The sequence below is a fragment of the Aptenodytes forsteri genome, unplaced genomic scaffold (assembly GCF_000699145.1).
Source record: "Aptenodytes forsteri isolate BGI_AS27 unplaced genomic scaffold, ASM69914v1 Scaffold221, whole genome shotgun sequence".
NCBI lineage: Eukaryota > Metazoa > Chordata > Aves > Sphenisciformes > Spheniscidae > Aptenodytes > Aptenodytes forsteri.
In genome coordinates this window covers 1,182,708-1,205,350 of record NW_008794411.1, presented here as the reverse complement: position 1 = coordinate 1,205,350, position 22,643 = coordinate 1,182,708, and the positions used below count along the sequence as shown (strand labels likewise).

The window sequence follows — 22,643 nt, the reverse complement described above, 5'->3', positions numbered from 1 at the left end:
GTGGAGACGCATCACCAGGTGCCAGCGGACGGGAAGCTGCGCGCGGGAGGGGGGGGTGTGTGTGGGTGCAGCGCCCTGCCCGCGGGACCTACCGGCAGCGGGAAAGCCGCTTCTCTCTGTTCGGCTGGTTTGATCTTTCCTCCGTCAGTTATTGGGATTCCTACAGATCAAAGGTCCGGGGCAAAACACAACCAGCTCCCGTGTACTTCGTAGGCGACGCTCGAGTCCGTTTCCCCTTTGGGAGCCAGGGACTTGCGCTCACCAAGGGATGGAAACCCTTGGTTGGAGCCGGCGTTGCACTTCCCAGGTTATCTGCCCTCCAGCTAGCGGGGCCCGGCGGCGGAAGGGATCACGGAGCCGCTCCTTTTCCGGCCGTTTCCGATGTATCTGCTCTGCCCTCCAGCTAGCGGGGCGGCGGAAGAGGGATCACGGAGCCGCTCCTTTTCCGGCCATTTCCAACATCTCCCCAGCCTTTCCGAAGCGGGTTTGGGCTGGGTTCCCGGGATGCCAATCCGAGAGTCAACACACATTTCACAGAAACCGAAACTGAGACCCCTCGAGAATGAGTGGGGGGAATGTACGGCCGCGTCTGCACACCCGTGTGCTGTGCAGGCGCCGCTGCAGCTCCATCGTCTTTCTGCAGCAATGACCGTTTGCAGCAGATCAAGCTCAAACTATCACGGTCCCTATCAACTCGCCCTTTAACCAAAGCGCTGTAGGGAAAGAAAAGAATAGCCCTATTCTGCACCTCCTGTTGCCGATATGGCTACTACGAGCGAGTAGATGCTAAAATTTGGCATATAAGGTCTCAGCACCATCATGAAATTCTGTTTACTTAACCAACGCGGACTTTGGTTTCGCAAGGACAAAAGCGACAGCGACGTGCCCGTCCCCTGCGGCGGGATTTTTCTCCATTGGGGAATTAGCCCTTACAGCTGGGCTTTTTTTCCTTCCTTTTTTTTTTTCTTTTGATGAAGCTCTTGCTGTGTTACATGTAGTCCTCGCGTTTCAGCAAAGAAATGTCTTGGTGGAACCCCATTTCCCAAATGCACGTTTACATGCACACACAAGTACACGCGCAGAGGTGCTACAGAGAGAAAATCATCTCTCCCAAGGTGGTATTTGCTTGCTTGGTTTCAAACCAAAAGCCTGGGCCTGCCCACACCTAGCCTGCTTGGTATTGACGCGTCACCGCGTACCGATGGACGGGTCTAGGGCCGAGCAGTCAAGATTTAGGGTAAATTCTGTAGATGATGGTAAACAGATGTGGGATGCTAGAGGATGCAGATGTTTGTGAGCCTGGCGAATACCAGCGTCGGGATGACCGTCCCAGTAGGCCATCTTCAGCTGCCTTCCTCCTCCACTGCGCCGTCATCGTGCCTGAAGTGCACCCGGGGTCTTCTCATGTATACACGTACGCACACGCGCACACACCCATGTTTCAAAAGAAATAATTTGAACAATACCGCGTAGGAAATCAACAACATGAATACAATCAGCATCTGTCCACCGACGTCGGTAGCCGGTCAGTATTTCGCTTACCACCGTTACATTTAAGACTCTTCCTAGATCACAAGAGATTTAAGTTACATCCCGTCTCCTTCACAGTAAAGTTAGATTACTTATTTAAAAAACAAAAAAAAAATTAACGTAACCCTAAGTAGAACAGATGCTTCAGAGTAGAAGGTGTTAATCAAACTGATCCAGCCCTATGCCATGTCCTGGAGATTGTGGTGTGGTGCTGTGGGTTTGTTTTTGTTTTCTTTTTTTGTAAAAATCACATTATATACGGTACAATACATTTTTTACAGAAAGCCTGGCATCTAGAAATAAGAGGTAGAACTACTCATAACTATATGTTTCCTGCTGCAGGAAAAATTCATTTTTCTTTACAGTAATTAAAAAAAGGTTAAAAAAATTGACAAAAAAAAAGTCGTAGGTTAGGCCCCCATAATTTAAACAAAATAATCTAGGAAAATAACACTCTTCAATGTACCTGACGGATTAAGTCCATTAAAGTGTTTCTTTAAAAAAAATTGCATAGGAAAGGGACATTTCAAAACACATGCTACAACGATGGCAATGGTTTGTCTGCGCTGGGAGTGAAGTACCTTTTCCTTTTCCTTCCTGTGTTAACTACAAGTGCAGGCTTTAAGAGCGAGTTAGTATTAGCAGCACTTTCCAGCATCTTCGAGCAGTGTGAGCAAGACATCGAATTAGCCTGGAGGTCAGCTTTGTTCTGCCAGATGACAGACAGACAGACAAACACTGATTCACAACTAAAGTAATGCCAGCTCCTCTGACATCTCCCACAGGTGTGATAGGATATCCTTAATACTTCTGCCCTCTGCTTGCAAACGAGAGAGATGCGTGCGTGTCGAAGCGACAGAGAAGGCAAAACGAGTCTTGGTCAGCGTGGGAAAATCGGGTGAGGAGGGATCAGAGGAGTTCTGCAGGGGCAGGGGTGGAGGGGCAGCGCGGGATGTCTCATTTACCTATGCAGGTGGGGAGCAGAGAGCATTTTAATATTTGGCTAGTGACAAAATAAATTCCACAGAAGATTTAACAGACAGACAAATTACAAAGTAGTTTCTGTTCCCTTGCTCCTCCAGAAATAACCATTGTCTTCAGGCTCAAGTTCTATTCTAATTTGAGGCACAACTTTTACTGGAGTTTGTGGAGGGCTGCGAAGAAAAAGAAAGACAAGGTAAGCGCGGGGACTACCTCCAGGCTTCTCAGCCATTCTTAACGTCGTCTGCCGTGCTCGGGACTTCTGCTAGCACAGCTTCCCAGGGACCACATCCCGAAAAAAAATAATTATCTACAAGTTGCAAGAGCAAACCAGCATTCTACAAACAAAACAGAGGGGCAACTGGCGTAAACTGGGGAAACTGCAGCTCCTGGGACTTACTGGGACACCCAACAGACAGCGTCGCATCTAGAAATGGAACAAACGCTCGACTCCCAGTATCGGTTCCTTGCATTAGCTCATACAATACAGCTTTCTGAACCTGGCCGCATATAGATAGCAAGGAAATAACCTTGGCAGGCAGCGGTAATATACAGCTGGTCTTCAGATAAGGCCCGTACATCACGTAAGATAATTTTAATGAGTTGGTCTAAACGCTGGTCACGTCGGGAGGTAAAAGCACCGATTTCACCGACTGAGGAGCCCCAAGTATCCAGCACTTGTGCTCCACACCAAGCTGTGGCCACACTCTCAAACTGCCTTTGAAATAATCGGGTTATAGCCACTGAGATTAGTGTCTCACACTCTCTAACACCTGGAAGTGTAGACACTTCTTTGACATTTCAGAGGACTATTGCTGCCTTGGTCTAGATCCGACTCCTGGCGCTGGGAGGTCCAAGGTGGCCCCAAGGGGCTGAGCCGTGGCTGAGCTCTGAGAAATTGTTACTTAACTCGCCCTTGCTGCAATTTAAGGTTCTTATTTACTCTGTTTTCCACCACAGACATGGCAAAATGGATTACTTCCTCTTTGCAACATCCTGTTAGGTGACTGAAAGAAAGCATAACGGCAGTTTTCTCTCACTCTTTTTTTTTTTTTTAAAGGTGCTGAAAGAAAGCATAACGGCAGTTTTCTCTCACTTTTTTTTTTTTAAAGGCTAAACAATCCCAATTAATTTAATTTTTCCCCTGTAGACATGTTTTCTAGACTCCTCCCAGTTGCTCCGCATCTTTCTTCTGGTTTAGACCCCAGACCAGCCATCGGTACTGCAGCTGGGCTCTAACCGAGGCCGGTGGAGCCCTCAGGCTCCCCGTCCCAAGCACTGTAAGGCCGTGTTGGTAACCAAGTTGGCATGCCGCGATCCTATGTAGGGAATTTTCTCAAAGTGCTTTTTAGGAGTTTCCTATAGGGGGACAGAAACTTTGCCTCATTGGCTTTCAGTACAGTGAGAGGTAGCTTTTGAGGAATCATTACGAAGTGCATTTTTTGGGTGCTTACCTTGGCATGGTGTATGACCGAAGGAAAGGAATTGTATCAGCACGACGTATGGCGTTCAAGGAATGTTGGTGATTTTTCTCCTGTCGGAAAGGGAAGAAAGTCGTTTGTCACTGCCTGCAGCGCTGATGGCTTCTCAAGCCCAGCCTCAGTTTCTCCAGTATACGCTCGTCTATTTGGCAATGCTTTTTTACTGCTGCCTGCCTGCCAGATGAATTTCACAGCTTGTAAATAAAAATACTGAATGTCTCTCTCTCTCCTCCAAGACAAAAACCTTTGGACTGCCAACACGACCAAAAGACTCATTTCCCAAGACTTTCACCACCTTTAGGTCTTGACACTTACCTTTTATCTACACCTCTTTAGTTACCCTGTGCTCCTCACTGTCGCACCCAAACTCCTTGTGAGAAAATAGGTGGCTTGTTGCCTCTAACGGCTTTCCTTCCCTGACCCAGCCTGGGGAAGTGTACTCTCTGTTAATAATAATCCTATTCTTGCTATTGCTGAGGGAAAGCTAATGCTGGTAGTATTACTAGAAATACACTTTGAATCACAGAGCAGTTATATTCAAGGACAATACCACAGCGTTGCTGGATTCCAGATACTTTTTCTAGTCCAAGGGCCTGGTTTTTTGGTTTGTTGTTTTTTTTTTTTTAATTGTTTCTAAATAAAAAACAGCAAATCAATCACTGGATTATAAAAATGTACAAATATGCAAACCAGCTGCTGCTCGGCTCATGGCTGATTTACCCTGTGTTGTCTCAAAGGGCATTCCAACAAGCAGGTTTGTGGCAGAATTAACTTTTCCCTAACTATGTCAGCCTTAAGGAGGTTGAAAACAGCGCATCTGATCATAAAATCCTGGGTAACAACACTTAGGATGCAATTTGGTTTTAGCACATCAGGGCATTTTCACAGAAAAATGAGGAGGATCTGTTTGGTTGTCCGGGGCCGATTCCCCTCTTTTTCTTTTCCTGACCAGCAAAACACTGAGAATACCTAAATAGTCAGGGAAACGTCTCTTTCTCTTTGGCTTTGTTTTATAATGCCCATCTCTAAGTGCTCCTGTAGCTAAAAACCACAGAGCAACGTTTAGGATTGCCTAAGGTATCTAAATGCCACCGAAAGGCAAGGGACTTCGGTACCAGCTCGTAAACTCAAACGATAGTTTAAGGATCTAAAGATCTGTGGGTTTAGGTCCTACTCCCAGAAATCACCAGCCCTGCAGCAGCACTAATTTATTACTATCATTTGTATTTCTCCCCTCCCGCCTCATGAAAAAACAGCAGATCGATCTCCAGGTGGCACCCATTGCTCATAGTATTTTAAAAAAGCCAGCGCAAAGGCCAAAAAGCTAAGGTCAGCTGTTATTCCCGACTCCCCACTTAAAAGACCATAATATGAAAAGTGAGAATGACTGAAAATGAAGATCATCATAATCAATTATGGATATTAATGTAAGAAATTAAAAAGAAACAGGATAGCACAAAAGCAAATCACCTACGAAGGGAAATAGTTAATGGTCAACTGATCACTGCCTTGTCAGTTTAACGCGCAATGCGGATCAATGACACGCTTAATTACTCTTTTAAGCGCTGATTTTTACAACTGCTTGGCACCTAAGGAAACAAACAGTAACGGGACAGCGATGCAGTTTAGACATGCTGCAAATCCAGAACAATAGGCTCAGAGGAAAAAAAAAATCAAACCAGCAGCAGAGTTAACACAAAAAGGGAAAGGTCAGAAGAGAGGAGGAGAGAGTGAGCGGCCAAGAGACCTGTTAGTAGCTGGATAAAAGCGCTTAAGCTGGAGGCACCAGAAGGAACAACATCAATTTTGTAACCAGCAAAGAAAAAAGCTCACAAAACCAAAATCTGTCATAAATCAGAGGCCTGGAAATTAAAAAAGAGAAAAAAAGAACAAGAAAAAGTACTTCTCAAGTAATAGGAAAGGTTGGTTTTTTTTTTTTTTTTAAAAATCACTCAATATATATATATTTTTGTACTGCAAGTCAGAGTCAAGCAGGCATGCAAGAGGTTAGTTCTACTCACTGTCGGCAGGTTTGCTATCACTTAGGAAAGGTTCCTGCTCCATGATGTCCATTGGTATTTTAATACTTGGGACTTTTTCTGAGTAGGGGCAGTCAGACTGTGAAAGAAACGTGCAAAAGGTCTTAGAATATTATCACTGCTCACTCTCTTATCGTCTCCCACAAATTAAAATTATCCTTCATATAGTTTCTGTAGGAATGAGGAAAAGAAAAGAAGAAAAAATAAAAAAGCATCGTCCAGCTTAGTTGCCTGCTGGTTTCCACTGGTTCCCCACTGCACCCCACTTTCCCTCTTCCTTCACACTGTGAAAGTAAAACAGATTGAAAGAATCATCTTGTGTAATCGTCATCTTCCCTTTCCCCACCTCACCAGCTCCTTTGCCACCAGCTTATAAGACACCATCCAATTCAGCCTGGAGGTGGCTGCAGGAAATACAGATGCAAAATGCATTCGTAGGCAGAAATAGCAGGGCATTGGCTTCTGCGAAAGCGCATCAAATCGTTTTATCCTGCTGTGATTTCTGTAAAACCCCTTTTTTCTTCCCAATTGCTCTACGAGGACGAGGGTCTGACACGATATGGCAGAGGTGCCTTCAGCTGGACTGTGTCAACTCCCCCTTTTATTTAAGTGGAGTCAAACCCAGTCTCAGTTACACCTCTATTTACAGTAAAATAGTTCATCAAAACCAGGGCCCTTGTAAGAATTCAGTACTCCCAGCCAGACAGGAGAAGCAGCAAACCCGTCAAGAGGCACGGGTGCAGAGAAAAGCCGTACGCGGGGTCCCCCGCAGTTTGGGTACAGCATGATTTATACCCCACTGGCTTCAATAATCCACCTGCTTATGCTCAGTAGAAGGTACTTTGAATTATTTTGCTTTTTTAAAATAAAAGTAACTTCTCATAACCAAGGAAAGGCTGATATTGCATAACTTGGCAAAGGAAGTAAGGTGATATTTGCCAGAAACGCTAACACAACTTTGTTCCTGGAGAGAACTAGAGACAGCACCGAGCACAACGCTGGGGTGGAGGGAGGGAGACCTTCAAGTCAGGGCAGGAAAACATTACAGAGGCCAGAGAATCGCTCTCCCTGTATTATTATTATTTTTTTAAATTATTTTTTAACATAACTGACTTCCAGTGCAGTATTTCATACTCCAATAGCAAAATGTTTCTTCAGGAGTATTTTTACGAGGCTGAGGGATAAGTATAGCTCAAATAAAGATGATTCCGCAGAAAAGCACTGAGGCAATAAAGCCATCCCAAAATCCCCATCCGTTTGGGGCCATGCTGTAAGCAGCGCGTAAGAGCTGGGTAACCGCTCCAACGTATCACCATTTCAGTGCTAATAAATAAATTTAAGAGGTCTGTGGAACGGCAGCGCTGACGCTCAGGGTCTGCTTTAAACTTCACCATCTAAAATGAACAGAGAGACAGAGAAAGTATCTGCAGTTGGCAAAAATGCCCCGAAGGGCATTTCATTGACTCTGAAACTAGATATACTAGCCCACGTTTTTTTTTAAAAAATCGTCTGGCCTTTCTTGGATCATGCATTTTTTTGACACAAAATCGGAGACAAAACCAAGGCGCTTGAGTTTTCATTAGGCAAATGCAGCAATTAGTTGCGCTAATTTATACTTTGTAAAGACAAGCTGGAGGGAAAAATGGTGAGGTTACTGAAAACCTTTCTTTGCAGCTCCTTTTTCGCTGCCCTGATTGTTAGCAAACCCCCAGCGAGAACTTTAGGTGAGTCCTAACTAGTGCTGAGAGCGGTCTCCACTAATGCCAGGCTTTGCCGTAGTCATTCGTCTAACAGCACTTGCACTAGCAATGCCCAGCACTTCTCTTTGCTGAACTCTGATCAGTGTATTGCCCCCCAGATCCCACAGGACTAACTTTGTGGGGCATATTTCTGGATGGGAAAGGGTGAAAGTTATCAAACCAATAATGCCAAGTGCTTTACGTTCAGGAAGCTGGTAAAAGCAAGTGCTGAAAAAAACCCAAGAAGAGTTAAGAAGCAACATTTTGCATAAATTCTCTTACCCATTAGATCAATTACTGTACCTGAAATTCATGAAAAGCCTGAGAAGAGAGGAGATAGCTTAAAACATACCGGAGATACGGGAGCCTCGGCTCAGGGTATGGCGCTGCTGGATTCAAATCAGTCAAGAGGAGGGGATGGAGTCAAACCTTTGCTGACTATTCACTATGTACAGTAGGGCGTTTTCTCTCATTTTGGTTTGCACAACGTTATCTGCTGAAGGAAACCCTCGCCCTCGGCCTCCCAGGAACTGGAGGAATGACGGGAAAGGGGAGCTTGCTGTCTGAAATGAGAGCCCATCTTCCCAGCTGGGATTCAGCTTGGTTTAACAAGGCGTGGATCCAGGCTACCTCCTACAATGCTGCACCCTCACCTAAGAAATTCCCAGTTTCGTCTCTTGCAGTGTATGTGCCCTACTTTGGACAGCGTATGTTCTTTATAGAAAGGCCTTGGCATACCTTCTCATCGGAATAGCCTGACTTTGTTGCCTCTAACACAGATCTGCAGAGCTGTTATATAGCTCTCACACAAAGGACTCGGGTTCTAGCTTGTCCTCCACCAGGACTGAGGTTGCCTTTTCTGTCCTCCCAACCTTGGGAGATCAGGCATAGGGATAGTCTGGGGGAACTCCTGGAGCTGCCTTTTTCCCCTTGATATATTATCTAACCCACAAGGAGGGCTGGTTTGGTACATCTGCTCAGTGCGGAAAGGATGCAGACGATACCCGGCAGAAACCCTCCAAACACATAGTGAGGCACAACCACCCCACAGCACCCGTGACCCTCCAGTTTGGTGGCCGTGGTGCCACCTTCAGGCTTTGCTGCAAGCAGCTCTCCGGGCAGACACACTGACCCAGCAGCTGCTTCTTGGGGAGGTCGTCCTTACCCACTTCATATCAACTCAGGAGGCCAGGGAGCAAGCGGACCAACAACTGGTGCCGCTGCCGCTCTGCCATACCACACCAGGCTGCAGTTCAAAACTTGGGGCCTGCAGGGCAGTGACCTGGGCAGGAGTGCTCGAGAAAGGGCCAGCTGACTTTTCCTGCTGCCTGCCTCCTCCCAGAGTGCCATCCCTTCTCATTTGTCCCTCCTGCCGTGTTAAAAGGGGATTTATTTCCAGCTTCAGGGGATCTTACCCCTGCCTACATCACAGGAAAAGCCATTCTTCATGAACCCTGGACGGTTACATGAGCAGAACAAGCGACACTGTGCTTAGTACTCTCCACATAGCCTAAAATTGTTAAAGCCCAGCTCCCTGTTCACATTGCAAAAAGGTAATGCTGACCGAGGCAGCCAGCCCTCCAAAGGCAGTTCACACTTGCTACACAAAGTGCTATCTAACCAGTGTGTTTAGCACTTCAGTATACATTTATAGGATTTGAGTTCATGCTGGACCTGGGTAGGAGAACGTTTAAAGGCACGAGGACTACACTTCTTCTTCTTATATATACAGTAAAAAATAGAACAGTCTAAGGCACGTGGATCTGGTCTAGTCAGGTCACCGCGCTTAGTAATGACATAAGCAGCTACGTTTAGGGCATGCTGCGACCTGAGGTAGGACCAAAGAGTATACTGCAGAAGGGCATGTATGCCTTGAAAATACTTAGGTCATGAGTATTATCACCAGAAAGCAGTCTTTCCTGCGATATGACAAGTCACATCTTTTTGTGCTTTTAAAAAAGGTAATTAAAAAAAAAAATCAAAAAAGAAAACCAGAATATATTCAGAAGTAACAGAGCTGCTGGCGAAACCCATTCTCCTCCTAAAATGTAAAAGACAATGACGGGGAAGAAAGGCGGAGGAGGGAAAAATGAAGAAGGCCGGGTGATGAAAGGCATTCTAGTAAAGGGCATGACATTTCAGCAGGTATCTAGTGCTCTTGTGGGAAGTGTGATGTCATTCTTGGCAATGCCAGTACCACCTACCACAGTCTGGTGACGTCTGGAAAAGGGAAGGCAATGTAGAAAAGAAGTTTTGTTTGGGGCCGATCTGCTGCAGCAGCAAAAGACTGAGCTGGTCAGCTTCGAAAGAGGCTGGGAAAGCTCCAGCCCCAGAGCTGGGGAGGGGCACGGACCGTCCCCCGGGATTAGCTAGCTAGAAATGAGTAATTTGACAAGAGCAGAAAGCTCCTTACATCATCATTGTCACTGTCCATACTGCCCTTCTTCTTCTTCTTCTTCTTCTCGTCCTCCTTCTTTTTCTTGTCCTTTTCTGGAATGACGTCGTCAAGAAAGCTCAAGTCATGCTGGGAGAAGAGGTAGTCCATGGCTTTTCTGACTGCTACAAGTGCCAGGATCTGAAAAGGCAGAGAGGGACTTCTCAGTCACATTTTACCTTTAATCGGGAACACTCCGCGCATTCCTCTTGGTGCTGCTTCTTAATCCCACACACTTTAATTCTGGTTGTAAATGAACATACAGAGAACAAGGTGAACACCTGGGATATCTCTACCAACTTGAAAGTCTGAACCGTGACTGCTTCATGTCAGAATAAACAGGAGCAACGTGCAGGAAAAAGTATGTAATCACTTAATAGTCCTGCAGAGACAAAGGTCGTCTTTAACACCCAACTGACAGGCATCAGGCAAAATAATAGAGAGACAAAAAATGAGTATTTTCATTTATTTTTGGATTCAGCCTACATATGCAGGTTCACAGGGGCAGCCTGGGTAATTGTCTTTACTTTTTTCTCACCACTTCCCCAGATGTTAAGAACTCTCTAGAAATTAGACAAGGGCCAAATTGTGCCCTCAGAGTTTGCAGAATAAAGTTTACTAGGATTGTGGCTGCATGAAACTGGAGGAAAAGCTTTTTCTGTGCAAGACTGCACTCAAAGGCACTGGGAAAAAAAGAAGGGACATGTCTGAAATAGGCGTTTATATCGACGCTGGGTTTAACACCACCACCAGATGCCTACCGAGATCACATGTACGCTTTATCGAAGGGGACACCGACAGACTGAAAGCTCGACTTGGCTACTAAAAGATATAACCCATTCCCGACAACTGAAGATTGCCTTTACGATGAAGAGGTTGTTCTGAGCGATGACGATCAACGGCACAAACAATTCCTAGGGAAGGATCTCAAGCTTTGACTTGCGTAACTTAAGACGCCATCACAGAAGTGGGAAATTACTCAGGGGGTGGAAAGATGCCATGTAGACACCCACGATTATCCCATTATGAATTACTTCTGTATTAAAAGTGCTTTTCCTTCAAATAAACAGAGGTTTGGCTATTGGCCGGATCTTCATGAATTGGAAGTTTATAGTCTTTTTGTTCATGAGTGCAAATAATTGAGGTTTTGTCATCAGACCCAGCTACATCTAAGCTGCGACTGTACCTTCACCGAGTTTGCACCATTATAACAAACTTCAGCAGACTTGGGGTTCACTCAGATTCTCTCTATCACAGGGAAAGAGAAAGAGTGCCCAGATCTTAGATTCAGCTTTCAACAGCAGTACAACACAGCCATGAAAACGCAATGGAACGGCGCGTCAGTGGGAACTGCTGATTTTTAACGCCTTTATATATGAGCATGTGTCCCAGCAAGGACATTTGGAGGATTTTTTTTTACTTGCATCATCTTTTCTCTTCTCATTTCACCAGCATCAGAGAACAAACGCTTGTCCTTGTTCTGTTTTCTGCTTTCACTCCTTCTCTCCCTTAAATAAGCACTGCAGTTCATAACTGCACCCACAACTGAAATTTTACTTGTCTGTAAACCTAAAACTAGGTGACTTTGGGCCCGGATTTCTTAAGGGAGTTTCATAAAGCTTTGACTTTGCGGCAGTCTGACCCATCTCCAAGCCAGAGACCAGACTTGGCAGAATCTCTGTGCGTGCAGCTATGGTCCCACTGGATCCACGCTTGATCCATTTGGCCCTACGGCCACCTTCTTCCCAACTGTTCCAGCTGAGCTACAGGTCAGGCACGGAGGTGGAGAAGGACCTACTCCGTGCTCCCTCACTTAGGATCCATGGTCACACGTTTCGATGCCTGAGGCAAAGTGTGCGTATAAACAAGTGTCCGTTAACACTTGTTTGTTTTTTATTTGGCATAAGTGCCTAATTGTGTTACGGTTATAATAATCTAAATGCACAGAAAGCTGTTTCACTATTCCCGTTCCTTGATGTAGAAATACTATATCAGACTGACTGCACAGTGTATGTTTAAGAAACAGTTCTTCTGCGTGATGAACATTTTATCTCTCAACATCCAAAATAAGTTTTAACATGATTCTGAGATGCATTATTAGAAAGAGGACATGCATCCTACAAACTTACATATCATCCTCCAATGTGAAACACGCGAATCAACATTATTGTCTTTTTACTCAAGTTCAAGGAAAAAGACATTCTTTCTTTTGCTCTTGATTTAGCTAACCCTTTCCCTCCATTTGGCACAGCTCTTAGCAGTGAGCCTCATTCTCGGTTTTGTCAATTTGTGCTATTTAAAAGCAAGGGAGACATTTTCTGTACAGCAATTAGTGTGGACTGAAAAAGGAAAACTATGCACCTCTCATTCGTTCATGCAGCTCAAGGAGAAAACACGGCAAATCTAACCTTGGCAGCCAGGAACGGTCAAAACTAACTACACCTTTCTGGAAAAAAATTAACTTTCCAGGCTCGTTTTCCTCCAGAGGATTTATGTAAAGGCAGCCACAGCAACACTGACCCCGTGCAGTCTTACATCAGTGCTATGAATGGAGGCAGAGCCTCGAGCTAGGGATTTGACAGGGAGAGGGTGGATTTGCCTGTTTATGGGAGGGTATGACCGTGCGTGGAAGGCGCAGGCTGCAAAATGCGAAGGAGAAAGTCACCTACCATGACAGGGAATATGATAGCAGCCACGGTCGACTTGAGGATCCAGAGAAGGGCCAGGCACACCACCTGCAGGAAGGTGAACAGATGGACCCTGCGCAGCGGGACATGGCGCAGGTAGATAAAGTCAGGCTGGTGTTTTAGAGGCATCAAGAGCAGCTTCAGACGATCCATGAACTGGAAAGGAAAAGAAACGGACATTTAAATGAAACCCAGGATACACAAAAGAGAGATACAAAAGCATTATTCCACTCTGAAGTGTGACCTTGAATCAACTTGCTTCCCTTCCATAAAAGAAACCCAGTCGAAAGCCCAGCACAGCTCCTCTATCCTGACTGAGTTACGCTTGACCCAGGGTGGGCTAAACATGTTAGCTCAGCTGTCTCAAGTGAAGGTCCTGGGTCTACTCTATATTTTGCAACTTAACAGAGACACAGGAGCGAAGCATCTCTCAAAGCAAGGCCTTGAGGTGCCTTCATTTTAAGGAGCAGGACTCCATGTGCTCTGGTGATCAGCGTGTAAACCAAGGAACGAAGGCGTCAGTGGAAATTGCTCCACTGGCTTCAAAAGAATGGGCCTGATATGCTGCGGCTGTGGACACAGAATTTTCTCTTGAAGGGAGCACTTCATTACCCACAAAACAGAGAAAACAAGATGAATGCCCCAACTACGGTCAGCATCACACTCTGGGTCGCTTCTGCCACCCTCCCCTGCCCCGCTCCTGCCAAGGAAAGAGATTCAGCATTTAAAAACAATGCTTTTTTTTCCCCAAATAAATTGGGAGCAGAGGTCAACAGAGGTGAGGGCAGACATCACGTTACCAGAGAATAGAAAGGCACCTCACCGAAGAGTGAGGAAGACGGGCAGCTTTTCCGGCAGCGTCCCTTGACCCGTGCTGGACGGGATTGGACTTGGAGTTAAACCAAAATCGGGATTTCTCATCGACTGAAAGACACCCTTGATCAGGGGAAAACAAGCTGCCCAGTCCCCTGACCACCTGGGCCGGGAAGCAGGGGAGATCCCCTCCAGGAGAACCAACCCCAGGGCGAACATCACAATCCCCTCGTTGTCCCCTGCCTGAACGCGGGCTTGCTGCCCGCTGCCGAGACCAGATTGATCTCACACCAGTGAATGAAAGCCGGGGCCGTTTTAAAGAATACCCAAGGAAATTCTCATGGTGCTCACAGAACAGGCAGTATTTTCCCGTTAGAGCACAACCAAGCGCTAAAAAGAAAGGCCACAATTACTAGGATGCCAGGAAGCAACAAAACCGCTTCCAGCTTCCTAGGGCCAATTACAGAGGCTGCGCTGTGAGAAAGGCTCCTTACGTAGCATTTCCTCAATGACAAAGAAAGGGGCTTGGCTTCCCCTCCCCAGCGAACAGCAATGTTCCCGCTCCCCGCTCTTAAAACATTGCAGAATCCCCCCCCCGCCATAAATCATCTTCCCTTGTTTTCCTTCAGCCTGCAACAGACGCCCTTGGCAGAGGACCCGAACCATCCCGGGAGCGAGCCTGGGGCCTCTGCAAGCGTACGCTGCCCTCAGCATTGCTGAGCTCGGGGGGTGGGGGGGAAGATGGACCCCAGGTCCCCCCCCCCCCCCCCCATCGCTTACAGGCCCCAGACTTGGCTGCTCTCCCGCCGAGCAGATCGCTCCCCTTTGGTCTCAATCTCAGGACAGCCAGCCTGCGGCAATGTTTGTAAACAGCTGCTACCCTCCCCGGGTTTCTTGGGGAGGAGGAGGAGGCGGTGAGGGAGAAGGGAAAGGCCGGAGGGTTGTGAAAGAAACCCCGCACTGGTTAATGATTGCCATCTTCTGGAGAAGGCCCCGCAGGGAGTCTGCTCCTGGCCGTTGGAGGGACTCACCTGCACGCCATTGAGGGAAGCGACGCCCATGTAGAGGAAGACGCCGTAGAGCACAGGCATGGGAATGAACTGCGGGGGAAAGAGCAGGAGAAACTGGGTGAACAACCTCCCCATACACAACACACCGGTAACACGTGGGGGGACATAATTCCTAGCCTGTGATCAACTCGAATTGCACCTACGAGTGGACAATGCGGAATAATAAAGCGAGCAATCCTTCTGCTGTGTTTTGAGAGCCGCAAGAACATTTGTGCAATCACTGGAGGGCTGAGGAGCAGGGCAGGGGCCGAACGAGCCCTGGGCTCTCCCACTTCACTGGGACTTGGACGTCTCTTCAAGAACCAAAGGGAACGAAGCCAGCCAGTGCCAGTCAGTCAGCAAATTAAAGGAGAGGCGGGGTAAACATGTTCCAGTAAACTTCAAACCGCTTTTCACCTCTTGGTTTCTGGTGAGACTAGAAGCAGCAGTTAAAGAAGAAGAAAAGGCAGCACGATCCTGTGGTATGTCCAGATCAGTAAGCTGTGCAAATCCGTCCAGAAAGGTTCTTGAGTCCCACCTCAGCGATGACAGTCATGCCAGCCAAATCCCTGACCGCTCCATCTTTCGCTCACATCAGTCCATAACTATTCACAAATACAGGACTGAGAGTTACCTTTGTTCACTGCCACGATCTGTCCTTTCAAACATCAATTCCTGCTCCCCCAAGTGCTAAGCGCCGCCCATTCCTCCATCACTGGTCCTGCCATGGGGGACATCTTCCTTCGGAAGCGAGGAAGGCGCATGGTAACAACATACGTGCTCCCCAGAATGGGTATCTGTCCCTCTGACCTGAAGCACAAAGCTTTCCTCAACGGCAAAAGCCACCGCGCGGCTGCCGGGAGGGGGAAGCGCTCCTCGGCCCCACAACAAAACTGTGCGCAGCCAGCGTGGCGTGACGTGAATGGGCACAAACCACACGCAGGAGCTGAATAACGGCCTTTGTGTGACTTATTTGAAGCCAAGAGGGACAGAAAGAGCTCTGCCGCCGTCGCCGGAGGAAAGCCTTCGTGCAGTGACGAGTGGCCACTGAACGGCAGCCGCAGCACAGCCACGGCTCCCACGCAACCTGCGGCCAGCACTGCTGCTGTAGGAACGTTTGTCTTCCGACCTGTGCATGTAACTCATTAAAGAGGCAAATAACACGGCAGTTATTCAGTGTTTTATCGTATTCCTCACCACATTATTCATCGTTTACTGGGTCAGAAACATAGTGCCATGCACGTATCCCCGGAGGCCTTGATCCCGAATGCATGCATTTCACTTGGGGCACAGGAGCACCAAAGTCACCGGGCCACGTGCCATCCGAGACCAAAGCTTCCCTGCCTAAATTTTTCCCTTCCCTCCCCTGACTCTCATTCCCTATCACCTTCTGCGAGCTTCTTGATTGCTAGTTCATCCTTCTATTGGATTTATTTGCTTCCTTGAGCGAGCTGCGTTGCTATTTCACATTAAAAGCCAAATGTTTTTTCCGCAGTCTGGGTTCTGCCGTCACCGTGCGCCGTCGTGGGGAGGGACGGGGAGCCAGCGTGTGGTTCCCCACCCCATAGCTGTGGGTGTCCAAGGGATTCAAAGCCCTCACTGGGTCTGAGGGATTAGACGAGACAAGATAATATCTCCTCTGGCAAGTTGGGTAGGAGGCTTTCAGAGTTTAGCTTTCTAGTTCATTTCCATTGCTCTCTTTTCCTCCCCTTCTATCTCTTTCTGGTTTTCAAAAAACAAAGAAAAATGTCCAAATATTATTTCACCATTCTGCGATAATTAATCCTGTAAATCATCCCTAGGTGAAACTTCAGTACATTATCCTGCAGAGTAGCAAGCGGCGCTTTCATTTTGGAAGACTTTCTTTTGGCAAAGTATTCACTAACTATGGGGTTGCTGGCTGAGGCACTCTGAGCAAACCTGCTGCTAGCCAACAGAATTAAAAATGTATTTATAGGAAAGCGCCTGTCATTCTCCTAGCAGGGCCGAGGATGTTTCTGTGGAGATCTGCCATAACTGAGCAGAAACATCAGTGACGCTCAAAACCAGCACAAACACCACAAAACCCACAAAAAACAAAGATGAGATTATTCTGTGGATTGCCTGTTTTATTGAATTTGGGATCGTTAGCGTTCAGTTTGCCGCTGGCATGGGAAGACTTAAATGTTCTGCAATGCATTTAGCAGAGCAGTTCTCTCGAGCCAGAGACCCTGCCACTGGAGTTTAAAGGTCCTGAAACGCTGCCAGGTACTTCTCACTGGCACGTGGGCGAGGAGTGTGCCGATTTATCCTCAGGCGCCCTCCCGTGAGGATCTTCCCCATACATGTTCTTAGGGGAAGCACAGACAAATAATTAATGAATGAAGCAATAACAGGGGAAATAATAGACCCCAGTGGAATAGAGGAAGAGAGATCTTGCAGGGAAAGGTCACATAAACTAACAAACAGAGTTATTACATAAACTAACAATCAGGCATTAAATTAAGGGCATGGAAATGCCTGTTTGTGCAGAGGAGGAAAGTGTTACCAAGACACAAAAATTTGCTGGTTGTAAAAACAACCTTAGAAATCAAGAATAGGAACACACTGACTTTGTAAAGCCACTTTCTCCACCATATACACAGGCAGCACCATTGCTCTCTGCCTGCCTCCTCCCCTTCAGGCTCACATCTAACTGTGCCTCACAGCCCCTGCGGCTTCCAACCTCCTCACGACCAAAAACTCATTTGCATCCTCCAGAAACGCTTCTCCAGACACCCGTCTGCTCCGTCACAGAGTTGCGATGCATGGTGCCGCTGTTTCAGTACGTATGTTACTGTTTTGACATCTTCTGCTCGTACCATCGGTCTACGCATCCACGGAGATGGACTTCTGCAGCTGACGTCTCCTGTGGCACAGCCAGTATCCTCCACAAGACATGGATAAGCAGGTTTTCCAGTTTCGTTCTACAACCTGACGATCCACTAAGGATGCGTTTCTCTGTGGCTACGTGCCAACAAACTTCAGGCCTTGGAAAACAGCTACCTACCTAGATTAAATGGTACATCAGCAGCACATCTGTCCAGAGCCTTGGCTAAACTCACACAAAAAAAAATTCAGGCGATTAAGAAATCACATTTAATTGCACTGCTTCCTCCAGAAACACGTTTTCCATACTGCTGAGCCGGGCATCGCTTCTGAGCGATAAGGGATGTGCTATTTTAGGAGGATCCAGCCTGAAAGAGTGAAAATTTGATTGTCGTGCTGGCTTTTTTTAAAAAAAAAAAAAGCCAGGCAAGCTGCAGGAGCCTCGCACTGCTGAGGTGTGCGCCTTGGCAGCTGCACCAGGCAGCGTACAGCTCCGCTACGGCAGTCGCAACGGTCCCGAAGATTTTTGGCCAAAACTGTAGCCATGGACTAATACCATCAGCTGTAGGCTCTGCTCATTGCCACCAGTTCTGCGTATTCTCTCTCACCAAAAACCCCTCCTCGCAGTGGGCCATGCGCACAGCCTATGAGTTAAGCACCAAATGAAGATTTTCTTCAGGCGTATGTGTTAAGATGGGCGCACACTCAAATAAATGCAAATGTACTTTTAAAACTACATATCCATCGGTTAACCTGTGTCTTCCACACAGCAACTCTACTGCAATGCCAGCCATCCTTCCATCATGCCACCTGTAGGCTCTCAAGCTTTATCCGCAATACATTTTCCATAAAACACAGGCACAGCAGAAGTATAAGAGTGCAAAATAAAAGGAAACTTTAAGCAAACATGGAAGAAAAATCTTAAAATGAAAAATATCACAGCCCCCAAGACCACCAGCCCTGAACTTTGTCACTATTACTATCTAGCACACTACAACAAAGTTATTTTTTCCTTCCAAAAGGTTTGTATTTAAGCTTCCAGAAAACTGTAAAACTGCATCAGTAATTCTCACTGATCTCCTTTTCCACACTTCAATGATGAGCTTTTTTAGCAGCACAAAAATAGCCTGACAGTTGCTCTGGCCCAACTTCGGCTGTGGGAGCAGGAGGAAGCAGAAAAGGTGATGTCCTTACCTTGAGGATGGGAGCCATAAAGACAGACACACCTGTCAGAATGAAAACGATGAATCCAGTGACTCTCTGCTCCCTGAAACAAAATCACCGGGTGAGCGGGATGGCTTCAGCTTTCACTCTGGATTTATTCCCTCTCAGAGTACTCAAACCCAACATAAAGCCTGACAACTCGTTTTTGCAGCCACATTTTCAAAGCAGATTGGCGATTACAACAGCATCAGGCAGGTATCTTGATCCTGCCCAGCCTCATACACCTCTTTTTTCAAACACCAGATGAGTTTTTGGATGCTGCCTTAGCTCCGCTGTTTGTGGATCAACAGAATACTGCTACTGAGTAAGGAGGAGTGTGTTTACATGTTAAACGTTACAAACCATTAACTAGCAATCCAAATTCTCTGCACGGCCGTATTTACAGCATGCAAATAGGTAATAAATCATTAGCTCTCCACTCTTAGATTAGATATTTTGAGTCCTCATCATAGTACTCCAGCAGTTGGATAAATGGTCCAGGTCTTTGTGGAGTGCTGAACATGTGCCTTCATCGGCACCCACAGCCACTCCCCATAGCCAAACATACTTTTGCCAGTAATATTCCAGAGTACTGAAAGTTAGGCCATTAAATTTCTATTTAGTCGCCTAAACAAGTGGCCTGATTTCCAGAAGTGCTCCTATTGAAAGCACTTCAGACCACTTAATTAAGGCAACCAAACAGAGAAAAAATTGCTTGATTAAGTAGAGCCGATTGCTCGACGCATGACGGGTTTACGCTTTTTACCATTACGTTTGCTAATGAATGCCCGTCTAGTTTCCATGGATAAAGAAATCTGCAGTAAATTCATCTCCTTTCTCAAGCACTGGAATACTGCGTCTGATCTGGCTGAATAAACTTTTGAGGAGTTACACGGGGATTTGTCCAAGGAATTGCCAGAGACCTGCGCTGCTCAATCTCACAGCTGGGTTTGGAAATACAAAGCAAGCAGCACAAAATTCTTCATGACAAATCTGCAGTGTCCCACGGGCACCAGAGCTCGCTCTGTAAAGCTCTGGGTATTTTGGGGTGACTTCAACGTGCATGCCCAAAGCAGACCGAGAAATGGTCTAAGCTCCGGTGCGAAGTTTCCTTCCTTTCCTCCCTTTGCTCCCCCCCGTTTGCACAGGCTCTCCCCCGTCTACAGGCACGCACGTAGTACAACAGTCTTGTTCCTTTTCAAGAAAGAGCATTTGCAAAAGGGCTACGCCAGATTAAGTTCTAACTGCATATATCCTCTGCGGACAAAAAAAAGCTGTAAGGAAGCACAGCTCATCTGAAGATTTACAGCAAATCTAAGAGCTATTCCCCCTGAACCTCTGCACGTGCCCTGCTCGAAGCAAGACCATTTATAGTACAAACTGATCTTTGCAGGCAAACGAGGCAGTTAAGGCCTTTCTGGTTTGACATACCTCACTCCCAAAAACTTGGGCTGTTCTCCAGGGGCTGAAGTTTCCGTCTCCATCTTCAAGCTGTCAATATGAGCAATGGAGATCACGGTAGCAGCAACGTACCAGGGCAGACCCATAAAGGAGCATATGATCATCAGAATGGCCACCCAGAACAAATCCAGATGATATCCAGCACCTTTCTGTGAAGGGAGACAGACAACCTTCAGCTTAATTATTCTAAATACCTATGGAACGGCCAGGGCTCTGGCCCGGGGGCAGAGGCACACCAAACAAGCAGCATTTCCTTCTACAGCATCTTTTGGCCAAGAGAAATCATCCTAAGAAATAGCAGAGTAGGACACATTGCTCCTTAAAGGATGAATTACCTGTCTCCGCAGGGAAAACTGCTAAGAGTTACAGTTCTGGCAAGCTCTGAAAACAACAGCATACAGTAAGCACAGGAGAGCAGCAGACGTGCAAGCAGTCTGGCACAAGACCAAGCACCTTGTGTACACTACATAGTGCTTGGAAGTTGAGTTGGTACAAGCCAAGCCCTGCGACCAGTCAAATAGCTCTTTACAGAGGTACTTGACACAGCAGACTGTGAATTAAAGAAAATCAGAGAGCACCACCTTCACCAAAAAATATTTGGCGAGATACACATCGTATCTTGTAAACAGTATAAGCAAGCTCTCCGTATGTATCTCTCTTTTTTTTTAATACACACACACACACACGTCTGTATCTTGGTTATAATGGGTTTACAGCGTTCTGAAGGAGCTCTGCATTGCCTCTTAAAAAACAAAAATGAAACCCCATTATAAAGTGCTATTTCTATAATGATATGTTCCCATTTTTTTAATGAGGTAACACAGTGACAAGAAATCCAATGCCCAGCACCATCCCACCCCCCTGCTGCCTCCTCGCAGCACGTGTAAAAACACGACGGCCCGGTTGCACAGCACGAGACAGTTACGGCAGCAAGAGAGTTTGGAGAGGAAGATCGTCTGCAAAGCAGGAGAGCGGCTTGCGACGGTGTGAGCCATTTGTCCTACGGCTCTGCTACGAGCGCACAGGACTTCTTCTGACGCGGCGGGGGGGCAAGATCGGTACCTTTGTGTGCCAAGTCATCTCGCGTCTGTTAAGTGACAGGCTGGATGTGCACAGAGCTTTAAACACCCAAACCACCCTTTAAAATTAGCCCAAAGCCTAATTTTAGTTTTAAACAGCTGTTGTAAAATAACTCTCAGAGTAATGACTTAATGAAGTCTACCTGAAAGCAATCTTACAGAAATACGGTGCCTGCCTAAAGGTAACATTTGCCATTTGCTGTCTCAGAGCGAGACCTGAACTCCTACATTTAGCATAGGAAGCAAATGCAGGATCTCACAGTTGGGCCTTCACAACTGGTCTGAGCCCTGCTGATCGTGCCTGGTGCTGGAGGCATCTTCCTCAACACCCAACCCTAGGCTCTCTTGGGGAAAGCAACAAGAACAGCTGATGGGCTCATACCCTATCGAAAGGAGAAAGCTGCCCTCACTCTTCACTCCATTTTGAAGACCTCCGATCTTCTATTTTCTAAATCCCTTAATGAACTAACACAGGAAATCCACCAGTCACAAGTGCCAAGAGAAGAAGTGAAGAAACAAAAGAGCCACCAAAGAGAGGGATCTTCAGAAAAACACTAGACAAATCTCTAAGGTTTGCTATTTTAAAGAAGGTTAACCTTTTTTTAATCCTGTTCAATTTGATTTTATTGGAAAGACCAAATGATCCGGACCTACTTGGTGACCCCGGAGGGAAAGCAACCCAAGCTTGTCTTGAATAGTCCTCATTGTTTTCCTCATGCGTGCGCTGCTTACCCTGGCTGGCCGACAGCACTGGGACGGGCACTCAGTGACACCCTGCCAACACTTTAGCAAGGCACTAGCAGAAAATAACCCGTCTGTCTTTTGGTCAACAGCAGGTTTTGTGTACGGAGGTGCTTTTTGGTGCAGAGTAGCAGGATGGGACTCGAGAACCCCCAATTAAACAAAAGCATGTGCTCACAACCATAACAAAGGAAGCAGGAAATAAATTTTTTTATATTAAACAGTACTTTGCTGGAGTGTTTATACTTTGTTACTAAACAAGTACACCCAGTGCTGATAGCATAACCACGTTCAGTGCCCGTAAGCTGAAGAGATGAGGGGCCTCTTCTTCATGGGGGAAGAACAGGGAATACGTTCCTTCCAGTGATTAAGAAAATGATACGTCTGCTTAGTTAGGTGCAGGAGACAGACCTAAAACTGAGACCACGTCAATGATTAGCCTCCCCCGAGGAAGATGTGGGCACAGTATTGAGTATATGCGCCCAGATCCAGACGGCAAAAAGCGATGTTCTGAGGTTGGTTTTTTTTTTTAACCACCCCTGTAAGACCATCAGCCAGC

The 22,643-nt window shown here is 46.6% G+C and overlaps 1 protein-coding gene across 1 annotated transcript in view; it reads right to left on the bottom strand.

Annotated features, from left to right (window-relative positions):
* Positions 1 to 475: 475 nt before the first annotated feature.
* The window catches only part of SLC4A4 (solute carrier family 4 member 4), a 205,418-nt gene continuing 183,250 nt past the window's right edge, over positions 476 to 22,643 (bottom strand). Inside the window, exons 19-26 of the mRNA XM_009288809.2 lie at positions 20,235 to 20,413; positions 18,795 to 18,867; positions 14,736 to 14,804; positions 12,874 to 13,047; positions 10,184 to 10,345; positions 6,014 to 6,110; positions 3,966 to 4,045; positions 476 to 2,684 (exon numbers count right to left, since the gene is read on the bottom strand). Coding sequence (XP_009287084.1) covers positions 4,002 to 4,045; positions 6,014 to 6,110; positions 10,184 to 10,345; positions 12,874 to 13,047; positions 14,736 to 14,804; positions 18,795 to 18,867; positions 20,235 to 20,413 — 798 coding nt within the window. The 3' untranslated portion in view covers positions 476 to 2,684; positions 3,966 to 4,001. The remainder of the gene's footprint in view (positions 2,685 to 3,965; positions 4,046 to 6,013; positions 6,111 to 10,183; positions 10,346 to 12,873; positions 13,048 to 14,735; positions 14,805 to 18,794; positions 18,868 to 20,234; positions 20,414 to 22,643) is intronic.